Source organism: Pristiophorus japonicus, chromosome 2 (assembly GCF_044704955.1).
Source record: "Pristiophorus japonicus isolate sPriJap1 chromosome 2, sPriJap1.hap1, whole genome shotgun sequence".
Taxonomy (NCBI): Eukaryota; Metazoa; Chordata; class Chondrichthyes; family Pristiophoridae; genus Pristiophorus; species Pristiophorus japonicus.
In genome coordinates this window covers 109411770-109423415 of record NC_091978.1, presented here as the reverse complement: position 1 = coordinate 109423415, position 11646 = coordinate 109411770, and the positions used below count along the sequence as shown (strand labels likewise).

General features: G+C 60.1%; 1 protein-coding gene across 2 annotated transcripts in view; it reads left to right on the top strand.

The window, feature by feature from the left end:
* The first annotated feature begins 11379 nt into the window (after positions 1 to 11379).
* Positions 11380 to 11646, top strand: part of LOC139240196 (E3 ubiquitin-protein ligase DTX3L) — a 40356-nt gene continuing 40089 nt past the window's right edge. For both annotated transcript variants that reach the window (XM_070868647.1, XM_070868637.1), the window contains exon 1: positions 11380 to 11448. In XM_070868647.1, the coding sequence (XP_070724748.1) occupies positions 11428 to 11448 (21 nt within the window). In that variant the 5' untranslated portion in view covers positions 11380 to 11427. The remainder of the gene's footprint in view (positions 11449 to 11646) is intronic.

Here is an 11646-nt window from a genome sequence, read left to right as displayed (position 1 = left end):
TGGGGGCTCTGGGAGAGAGAGACTGGGGAATGGGGCCTCGGGGAGTGAGCGACTGGGGAAAGGGGGATGGGCGAGTGAGAGACTGGGGAATGGGGGCTCGGGGAGTGAGAGGCTGGGGAATGGGGGCTCTGGGAGAGAGAGAGACTAGGGAATGGGGGCTCGGGGAGTGAGAGACTGGGGAATGGGGGATCAGGGAGTGAGAGACTGGGGAATGGGGCCTCGGGGAGTGAGCGACTGGGGAAAGGGGGCTGGGGGAGCGAGAGACTGGGGAATGGGGGCTCGGGGAGTGAGAGGCTGGGGAATGGGGACTTGGGGAGTGAGAAACTGGGGAATGTGGACTCGGGGCGTGAGAGACTGGGGAATGGGGGCTCAGGGAGAGAGGGAGACTGGGGAATGGGGGCTCAGGGAGTGAGAGACTGGGGAATGGGGGCTCAGGGAGTGAGAGACTGGGGAATGGGGCCTCGGGGAGTGAGCGACTGGGGAAAGGGGCTGGGGGAGTGAGAGACTGGGGAATGGGGGCTCGGAGAGTGAGAGACTGGAGAATGGGGGCTCAGGGAGAGAGGGAGACTGGGGAATGGGGGCTCTGGGAGAGAGAGAGACTGGGGAATGGGGGCTCGGAGAGTGAGAGACTGGGGAATGGGGGCTCTGGGAGAGAGGGAGACTAGTGAATGGGGGCTCTGGGAGAGAGAGAGACTGGGGAATGGGGGCTCGGAGAGTGAGAGGCTGGGGAATGGGGACTTGGGGAGTGAGAGACTGGGGAATGGGGACTCGGGGAGTGAGAGACTGGGGAATAGGGGCTCAGGGAGAGAGGGAGACTGGGGAATGGGGGCTCTGGGAGAGAGAGGGACTGGGGAATGGGGGCTCGGAGAGTGAGAGACTGGGGAATGGGGACTTGGGGAGTGAGTGACTGGGGAATGGGGGCTCTGGGAGTGAGAGACTGGTGAATGGGGGCTCGGGGAGAGACGGAGACTGGGGAATGGGGGCTCGGTGAGTGAGAGACTGGGGAATGGGGGCTCGGGGAGTGAGAGACTGGGGAATGGGGGCTCGGAGAGTGAGAGACTGGGGAATGGGGGCTCGGGAAGTGTGCAACTGGGGAATGGGGGCTGGGGGAGTGAGAGACTGGAGAATGTGGGCTCGGGGAGTGAGAGACTGGGGAATGGGGGCTCGGGGAGTGAGAGACTGGGGAATGGGGGCTCGGAGAGAGAGAGACTCGGGAATGGGGCCTCGGGGAGTGATCGACTGGGGAAAGGGGGCTGGGGGAGTGAGAGACTCGGGAATGGGGCTCGTAGAGTGAGAGACTGGGGAATGGGGGCTCGGAGAGTGAGAGACTGGGGAATGGGAGCTCGGGGAGTGAGCGACTGGGGAATGGGGGTTTGTGGAGTGAGAGACTGGGGAATGGGGGCTCGGGGAGTGAGAGACTGTGGAATGGGGGTTTGGGGAGTGATTGACTGGGGAATGGGGGCTCGGGGAGAGAGGGAGGCTGGGGAATGGGGGCTCTGGGAGAGAGAGACTGGGGAATGGGGCCTCGGGGAGTGAGCGACTGGGGAAAGGGGGCTGGGCGAGTGAGAGACTGGGGAATGGGGGCTCGGGGAGTGAGAGGCTGGGGAATGGGGGCTCTGGGAGAGAGAGTGACTAGGGAATGGGGGCTCGGGGAGTGAGAGACTGGGGAATGGGGGATCAGGGAGTGAGAGACTGGGGAATGGGGGCTGGGGGAGTGAGAGACTGGAGAATGTGGGCTCGGGGAGTGAGAGACTGGGGAATGTGGGGCTCGGGGAGTGAGAGACTGGAGAAAGGGGGCTGGGGGAGTGAGAGACTGGGGAATGGGGGCTCGGGAAGTGTGCGACTGGGGAATGGGGGCTGGGGGAGTGAGAGACTGGAGAATGTGGGCTCGGGGAGTGAGAGACTGGGGAATGGGGGCTCGGGGAGTGAGAGACTGGGGAATGGTGGCTCGGGGAGTGAGAGACTGGGGAATGGGGGCTCGGGGAGTGAGAGACTGGGGAATGGGGGATCGGGGAGAGAGGGAGACTGGGGAATGGGGTCTCTTGGAGAGAGAGAGACTCGGGAATGAGGGCTCGGGGAGTGAGAGACTGGGGAATGGGGGATCAGGGAGTGAGAGACTGGGGAATGGGGCCTCGGGGAGTGATCGACTGGGGAAAGGGGGCTGGGGGAGTGAGAGACTCGGGAATGGGGCTCGTAGAGTGAGAGACTGGGGAATGGTGGCTCGGAGAGTGAGAGACTGAGGAATGGGGGCTCGGGGAGTGAGCGACTGGGGAATGGGGGTTTGGGGAGTGAGAGACTGGGGAATGGGGGCTCGGGGAGTGAGAGACTGTGGAATGGGGGTTTGGGGAGTGAGCGACTGGGGAATGGGGGCTCGGGGAGAGAGGGAGACTGGGGAATGGGGGCTCTGGGAGAGAGAGAGACTAGGGAATGGGGGCTCAGGGAGTGAGAGACTGGGGAATGGGGGCTCAGGGAGTGAGAGACTGGGGAATGGGGCCTCGGGGAGTGAGCGACTGGGGAAAGGGGGCTGGGGGAGTGAGAGACTGGGGAATGGGGGCTCGGGGAGTGAGAGGCTGGGGAATGGGGGCTCTGGGAGAGAGAGAGACTAGGGAATGGGGGCTCGGGGAGTGAGAGACTGGGGAATGGGGGCTTGGGGAGTGAGAGACTGGGGAATGGGGCCTCGGGGAGAGAGGGAGACTGGGGAATGGGGGCTCTGGGAGAGAGAGAGACTAGGGAATGGGGGTTCTGGTAGAGAGAGAGACTGGGGAATGGGGGCTTGGGGACTGAGCGACTGGGGAATGGGGGCTGGGGGAGTGAGAGACTGGCGAATGGGGGCTGGGGAAGTGAGAGACTGGAGAATGGGGGCTCGGGGAGTGAGAGACTTGGGAATGGTTGCTCGGGGAGTGAGAGACTGGGGAATGGGGGCTGGGGGTGTGAGAGACTGGGGAATGGGGACTCGGGGAGTGAGAGACTGGGGAATGGGGGCTCAGGGAGAGAGGGCGACTGGGGAATGGGGGCTCTGGGAGAGAGAGAGACTGGGGAATGGCGGCTAGGGGAGTGAGAGACTGGGGAATGGGGCCTCGGGGAGTGAGCGACTGGGGAAAGGGGGCTGGAGGAGTGAGAGACTGGGGTATGGGGGCTCGGGGAATGAGAGACTGGGGAATGGGGGCTCGGGGAGTGAGAGACTGGGGAATGGGGGCTCGGGGAGTGAGAGGCTGGGGAATGGGGACTTGGGGAGTGAGAGACTGGGGAATGGGGACTCGGGGAGTGAGAGACTGGGGTATGGGGGCTCAGGGAGAGAGGGAGACTGGGGAATGGTGGCTGGGAGAGAGAGAGACTGGGGAATGGCGGCTTGGGGAGTGAGAAACTGGGGAATGGGGGCTCAGGGAGTGAGAGACTGGGGAATGAGGGCTCGGGGAGTGAGTGACTGGGGAATGGGGGCTCGGGGAGTGAGAGACTGGGGAATGGGGGCTCGGTGAGAGAGGGAGACTGGGGAATAGGGGCTCTGGGAGAGAGAGAGACTGGGGAATGGGGGCTCGGGGAGTGAGAGACTGGGGAATGGGGGCTCGGGGAGTGAGAGACTGGGGAATGGGGGCTCGGGGAGTGAGAGACTGGGGAATGGGGACTCGGGGAGTGAGAGACTGGGGAATGGGGGATCGGGGAGAGAGAGAGACTAGGGAATGGGGGCTCAGGGAGTGAGAGACTGGCGAATGGGGGCTCAGGGAGTGAGAGACTGGGGAATGGGGCCTCGGGGAGTGAGCGACTGGGGAAAGGGGCTGGGGGAGTGAGAGACTGGGGAATGGGGGCTCGGGGAGTGAGAGACTGGAGAATGGGGGCTGGGGGAGTGAGAGACTGGGGAATGAGGGCTCGGAGAGTGAGAGGCTGGGGAATGGGGACTTGGGAAGTGAGAGACTGGGGAATGGGGACTCGGGGAGTGAGAGACTGGGGAATGGGGGCTCAGAGAGTGAGAGACTGGGGAATGGGGATTCGGGGAGGGAGTGACTGGGGAATGGGGGCTCGGGGAGAGCGGGAGACTGGGGAATGGGGGCTCTGGTAGAGAGAGAGACTGGGGAATGGGGGCTTGGAGACTGAGCGACTGGGGAATGGGGGCTGGGGGAGTGAGAGACTGGGGAATGGGGGCTCGGGGAGAGAGGGAGACTGGGGAATGGGGGCTCTGGGAGAGAGAGAGACTAGGGAATGGGGGCTCAGGGAGTGAGAGACTGGCGAATGGGGGCTCAGGGAGTGAGAGACTGGGGAATGGGGCCTCGGGGAGTGAGCGACTGGGGAAAGGGGCTGGGGGAGTGAGAGACTGGGGAATGGGGGCTCGGGGAGTGAGAGACTGGAGAATGGGGGCTGGGGGAGTGAGAGACTGGGGAATGGGGGCTCAGGGAGAGAGGGAGACTGGGGAATGGGGGCTCTGGGAGAGAGAGACTGGGGAATGAGGGCTCGGAGAGTGAGAGGCTGGGGAATGGGGACTTGGGAAGTGAGAGACTGGGGAATGGGGACTCGGGGAGTGAGAGACTGGGGAATGGGGGCTCAGGGAGAGAGGGAGACTGGGGAATGGGGGCTCTGGGAGAGAGAGAGACTGGGGAATGGGGGCTCGGAGAGTGAGAGACTGGGGAATGGGGGCTCGGGGAGTGAGAGACTGGAGAATGGGGGCTGGGGGAGTGAGAGACTGGGGAATGGGGGCTCAGGGAGAGAGGGAGACTCGGGAATGGGGCCTCGGGGAGTGATCGACTGGGGAAAGGGGGCTGGGGGAGTGAGAGACTCGGGAATGGGGCTCGTAGAGTGAGAGACTGGGGAATGGGGGCTCGGAGAGTGAGAGACTGGGGAATGGGGGCTCGGGGAGTGATCGACTGGAGAAAGGGGGCTGGGGGAGTGAGAGACTCGGGAATGGGGCTCGTAGAGTGAGAGACTGGGGAATGGGGGCTCGGAGAGTGAGAGACTGGGGAATGGGAGCTCGGGGAGTGAGCGACTGGGGAATGGGTGTTTGGGGAGTGAGAGACTGGGGAATGGGGGCTCGGGGAGTGAGAGACTGTGGAATGGGGGTTTGGGGAGTGAGCGACTGGGGAATGGGGGCTCGGGGAGAGAGGGAGACTGGGGAATGGGGGCTCTGGGAGAGAGAGACTGGGGAATGTGGCCTCGGGGAGTGAGCGACTGGGGAAAGGGGGCTGGGCGAGTGAGAGACTGGGGAATGGGGGCTCGGGGAGTGAGAGGCTGGGGAATGGGGGCTCTGGGAGAGAGAGAGACTAGGGAATGGGGGCTCGGGGAGTGAGAGACTGGGGAATGGGGGATCAGGGAGTGAGAGACTGGGGAATGGGGCCTCGGGGAGTGAGCGACTGGGGAAAGGGGGCTGGGGGAGCGAGAGACTGGGGAATGGGGGCTCGGGGAGTGAGAGTCTGGGGAATGGGGACTTGGGGAGTGAGAAACTGGGGAATGTGGACTCGGGGCGTGAGAGACTGGGGAATGGGGGCTCAGGGAGAGAGGGAGACTGGGGAATGGGGGCTCAGGGAGTGAGAGACTGGGGAATGGGGGCTCAGGGAGTGAGAGACTGGGGAATGGGGCCTCGGGGAGTGAGCGACTGGGGAAAGGGGCTGGGGGAGTGAGAGACTGGGGAATGGGGGCTCGGAGAGTGAGAGACTGGAGAAAGGGGGCTGGGGGAGTGAGAGACTGTGGAATGGGGGCTCGGGGAGTGAGAGGCTGGGGAATGGGGACTTGGGGAGTGAGAGACTGGGGAATGGGGACTCGGGGAGTGAGAGACTGGGGAATGGGGGCTCAGGGAGAGAGGGAGACTGGGGAATGGGGGCTCTGGGAGAGAGAGAGACTGGGGAATGGGGGCTCTGGGAGTGAGAGACTGGGGAATGGGGGCTCGGGGAGAGACGGAGACTGGGGAATGGGGGCTCGGAGAGTGAGAGACTGGGGAATGGGGGCTCGGGGAGTGAGCGACTGGGGAATGGGTACTGGGGAAGTGAGAAACTGGGGATGGGGGCTTGGGGACTGAGCGACTGGGGAATGGGGGCTGGGGAAGTGAGAGACTGGGGAATGGGGGCTCGGGGAGTGAGAGACTGGGGAATGGGCGTTTGGGGAGTGAGAGACTGGGGAATGGGGGCTGGGGAAGTGAGAGACTGGGGAATGGGGGCTGGGGAAGTGAGAGACTAGGGAATGGGGGCTCGGGGAGTGAGAGACTGGGGAATGGGGGCTCGGGGAGTGAGAGACTTGTAAATGGGGGCTTGGGGAGTGAGAGACTGGGGAATGGGGGCTCGGGGAGTGAGAGACTGGGGAATGGGGGCTCGGGGAGGGAGGGAGACTGGGGAATGGGGGCTCTGGGAGAGAGAGAGAGACTAGGGAATGGGGGTTCTGGTAGAGAGAGAGACTGGGGAATTGGGGCTTGGGGCCTGAGTGACTGGGGAATGGGGACTCGGGGAGTGAGAGACTGGGGAATGGGGGCTCAGGGAGAGAGGGAGACTGGGGAATGGGGGCTCTGGGAGAGAGAGAGACTGGGGAATGGCGGCTAGGGGAGTGAGAGACTGGGGAATGGGGGCTCAGGGAGTGAGAGACTGGGGAATGGGGGATCGGGAAGTGAGAGACTGGGGAATGGGGGCTGGGGGAGTGTGAGACTGGGGAATGGGGGCTCGGGGAGTGAGCGACTGGGGAATGGGGGCTGGGGGAGTGAGAGATTGGGGAATGGGGACTCGGGGAGTGAGAGACTGGGGAATGGGGGCTCAGGGAGAGAGGGAGACTGGGGAATGGGGGCTCTGGGAGAGAGAGAGACTGGGGAATGGGGGCTCGGAGAGTGAGAGACTGGGGAATGGGGACTTGGGGAGTGAGTGACTGGGGAATGGGGGCTCTGGGAGAGAGGGAGACTGGGGAATGGGGGCTCTGGGAGAGAGAGAGACTGGGGAATGGGTGCTCGGAGAGTGAGAGGCTGGAGAATGGGGACTTGGGGAGTGAGAGACTGGGGAATGGGGACTCGGGGAGTGAGAGACTGGGGAATGGGGGCTCAGGGAGAGAGGGAGACTGGGGAATGGGGGCTCTGGGAGAGAGAGAGACTGGGGAATGGGGGCTCAGAGAGTGAGAGACTGGGGAATGGGGACTTGGGGAGTGAGTGACTGGGGAATGGGGGCTCTGGGAGTGAGAGACTGGGGAATGGGGGCTCGGGGAGAGACGGAGACTGGGGAATGGGGGCTCGGAGAGTGAGAGACTGGGGAATGGGGGCTCGGGGAGTGAGCGACTGGGGAATGAGGGCTCTGCGAGAGAGAGAACTGGGAATGTGGGCTCGGGGAGTGAGCGACTGGGGAATGGGGGCTGGGGGAGTGAGAGACTGGGGAATGGGGGCTCGGGAAGTGTGCAACTGGGGAATGGGGGCTGGGGGAGTGAGAGACTGGAGAATGTGGGCTCGGGGAGTGAGAGACTGGGGAATGGGGGCTCGGGGAGTGAGAGACTGGGGAATGGGGGCTCGGGGAGTGAGAGACTGGGGAATGGGGGCTCGGGGAGTGAGAGACTGGGGAATGGGGGATCGGGGAGAGAGGGAGACTGGGGAATGGGGGATCTGGGAGAGAGAGAGACTCGGGAATGGGGCCTCGGGGAGTGATCGACTGGGGAAAGGGGGCTGGGGGAGTGAGAGACTCGGGAATGGGGCTCGTAGAGTGAGAGACTGGGGAATGGGGGCTCGGAGAGTGAGAGACTGGGGAATGGGGGCTCGGGGAGTGATCGACTGGAGAAAGGGGGCTGGGGGAGTGAGAGACTCGGGAATGGGGCTCGTAGAGTGAGAGACTGGGGAATGGGGGCTCGGAGAGTGAGAGACTGGGGAATGGGGGCTCGGGGAGTGAGAGACTGTGGAATGGGGGTTTGGGGAGTGAGCGACTGGGGAATGGGGGCTCGGGGAGAGAGGGAGACTGGGGAATGGGGGCTCTGGGAGAGAGAGACTGGGGAATGGGGCCTCGGGGAGTGAGCGACTGGGGAAAGGGGGATGGGCGAGTGAGAGACTGGGGAATGGGGGCTCGGGGAGTGAGAGGCTGGGGAATGGGGGCTCTGGGAGAGAGAGAGACTAGGGAATGGGGGCTCGGGGAGTGAGAGACTGGGGAATGGGGGATCAGGGAGTGAGAGACTGGGGAATGGGGCCTCGGGGAGTGAGCGACTGGGGAAAGGGGGCTGGGGGAGCGAGAGACTGGGGAATGGGGGCTCGGGGAGTGAGAGGCTGGGGAATGGGGACTTGGGGAGTGAGAAACTGGGGAATGTGGACTCGGGGCGTGAGAGACTGGGGAATGGGGGCTCAGGGAGAGAGGGAGACTGGGGAATGGGGGCTCAGGGAGTGAGAGACTGGGGAATGGGGGCTCAGGGAGTGAGAGACTGGGGAATGGGGCCTCGGGGAGTGAGCGACTGGGGAAAGGGGCTGGGGGAGTGAGAGACTGGGGAATGGGGGCTCGGAGAGTGAGAGACTGGAGAATGGGGGCTGGGGGAGTGAGAGACTGTGGAATGCGGGCTCGGGGAGTGAGAGGCTGGGGAATGGGGACTTGGGGAGTGAGAGACTGGGGAATGGGGACTCGGGGAGTGAGAGACTGGGGAATGGGGGCTCAGGGAGAGAGGGAGACTGGGGAATGGGGGCTGTGGGAGAGAGAGAGACTGGGGAATGGGGGCTCTGGGAGTGAGAGACTGGGGAATGGGGGCTCGGGGAGAGACGGAGACTGGGGAATGGTGGCTCGGAGAGTGAGAGACTGGGGAATGGGGGCTCGGGGAGTGAGCGACTGGGGAATGGGTACTGGGGAAGTGAGAAACTGGGGATGGGGGCTTGGGGACTGAGCGACTGGGGAATGGGAGCTGGGGAAGTGAAAGACTGGGGAATGGGGGCTCGGGGAGTGAGAGACTGGGGAATGGGCGTTTGGGGAGTGAGAGACTGGGGAATGGGGGCTGGGGAAGTGAGAGACTGGGGAATGGGGGCTGGGGAAGTGAGAGACTAGGGAATGGGGGCTCGGGGAGTGAGAGACTGGGGAATGGGGGCTCGGGGAGTGAGAGACTTGGGAATGGGGGCTTGGGGAGTGAGAGACTGGGGAATGGGGGCTCGGGGAGTGAGAGACTGGGGAATGGGGGCTCGGGGAGGGAGGGAGACTGGGGAATGGGGGCTCTGGGAGAGAGAGAGACTAGGGAATGGGGGTTCTGGTAGAGAGGGAGACTGGGGAATTGGGGCTTGGGGCCTGAGTGACTGGGGAATGGGGACTCGGGGAGTGAGAGACTGGGGAATGGGGGCTCAGGGAGAGAGGGAGACTGGGGAATGGGGGCTCTGGGAGAGAGAGAGACTGGGGAATGGGGGCTGGGGGAGTGTGAGACTGGGGAATGGGGGCTCGGGGAGTGAGCGACTGGGGAATGGGGGCTGGGGGAGTGAGAGACTGGGGAATGAGGGCTCAGGGTTACTGGGATACGTGATTTTTCACAAACAACAGTAGCATAAGAACATGTCATAAGAAATAGGAGCAGGAGTAGGCCACCTGTCCCCTCGAGCCTGCTCCACCATTTAATAAGATCTTGGCTGACTGATCATGGACTCAGCGGCACTTTGCTGCCTGCTCCCCATCACCCTTTACTCCCTTATTGTTCCAAAATCTGTCTATCTCTACCTTAAATATATTCAATGACCCAGCCTCCACAGCTCTCTGGGGCAGAGAATTCCATTGATTTGCAACCCTCTGAGAGAAAAAATTCCTCCTCATCTCAGTTTTAAATGGGCGGCCCCTTATTCTAAGATTATGCTCCCTAGTTTTAGTTTCCCCTATGAGAGGAAATATCCTCTCTGTATCCACCTTGTCGAGCCCCCTCATTATCTTATATGTTTCGATAAGATCACCACTCATTCTTCTGAACTGCAATGAGTATAGGCCCAACCTACATAACCTATCTTCATAAGTCAACACACTCATCTCCAGAATCAACCCAGTGAACCTTCTCTGAACAGCCTCCAATACAAGTATATCCTTTCTTAAATACGGAGACCAAAACTGTGCACAGTACTCCAAGTATGATCTCACCAATACCCTGTACAGTTGTAGCAGGACTTCTTTGCTTTTATACTCTATCCCCCTTGCAATAAAGATGAACATTCCATTTGCCTTCCTGATTACTTGCTGTACCTGCATACTAACTTTTCGTGTTGCATGCACAAGGACCCCCAGGTCCCTCTGAACTGCAGCACTTTGCAATTTTTCTCCATTTAAATTATGACTCGCTTTTCTCGCTTTTCTGCCAAAATGCTCACATTTTCCCACATTATACTCCATCTGCCAAATGTTTGCTCACTGTCTATATCCCTTTGCAGATTTTTTGTGTCCTCCTCACAATTTGCTTTCTCACCTATCTTTGTATCAGAAAACTTGGTTACATTACACTTGGTCCCTTCATCCAAGTCATTAATATAGATTGTAAATAGTTCAGGACCCAGCACTGATCCCTGCAGCACCCCACTAGTTACTGTTTGCCAACCGGAAAATGACCCATTTATCCCTTCTCTCCGTTTTCTGTTCGTTAGCCAATCCTCTATCCATGCTAATATATTACCCCCAACCCTGTGAACTTTTATCTTGTGCAGTAACATTTTATGTGGCAGTTTATCGAATGCCTTCAAGCTGGTGAGTGCGAGCGGCACTGAGGGGCGGCCAATAAAGGGCTAAGTGAAACCTGGGGACTTCTCTATAATAGTGAAAGACTGATTCCATTGATAGACAAATGAACCAAAAATTCTCACTGAAGAAAACAATAGGGAAAATAAGGAGGATGTTTCTTGAACTGAGGGCTATTAGGTCGTGGGATGCTTTACCAAGTGTGGCTATTGAGGTGGAGACTAAAACTTAATTTTAAAGGAAATGAGGTAAACGTTTTACTATGCAATCAGATGTCACGTGATCCAGCATTGCAGAGCCAGATGTCACGTGATCAGTGGCAACACTAAACGAGGAACTTCACCACCATTGCCTGTAATCAAGTTGTATCACGATTTTTCAGCCCCTTCCCATCACTTTTCAAAGGCCGAGCTCACAAACACTTTATACACAGAAAGGAGACATCCCAATATTTATTTGGGGTTACTGACATGAAAAATCTGCCTGAAGCACTGAACTTCCCCTTGGGCCTTGTTTTTCTCTTAAAGGACTGAATAAAGTAACGTAAAGAAGCCATTTTTCAAATAGCAGAGGAGGATAGTTTCACTTTTATGCTTGAACTCCGATAAACGAAAGCGAAACTCTGCGCTTTTTCGCGATACCTCAGGTTTCTTCCAGCCCGGAACCTAACCTGAGTGATTGACGGGCAGCTGCACCAATCAGGAGCCGAGGAGAGGGCAGGCTGGCGAGCAGCGCTCCAATCAGGGCCGAGCCAGCAGCGCGTGCGCGCCGCTTCTGCTGCTGCTGAACTGAAAGTAGTGGGTTCGCGAGTGAGATCCAGATCATGTCGGGGCTTCAAATGGAGGTGCGTTGTATTTTGTCACCATTTTTATTAATACGAGCAGTTTAAGATCTTTCAACTGGTTTGCAACGTTTGTTACAATGCCGTAACAATACAGCAACTCTTTGCATATGTAGGAAGTGCGATTGTATTCACCTGTGGCCAAACCATTCTTGTCAAAGAAGCACCTTTTTGATTTGAGCTCCTGTGACTCACTTAATG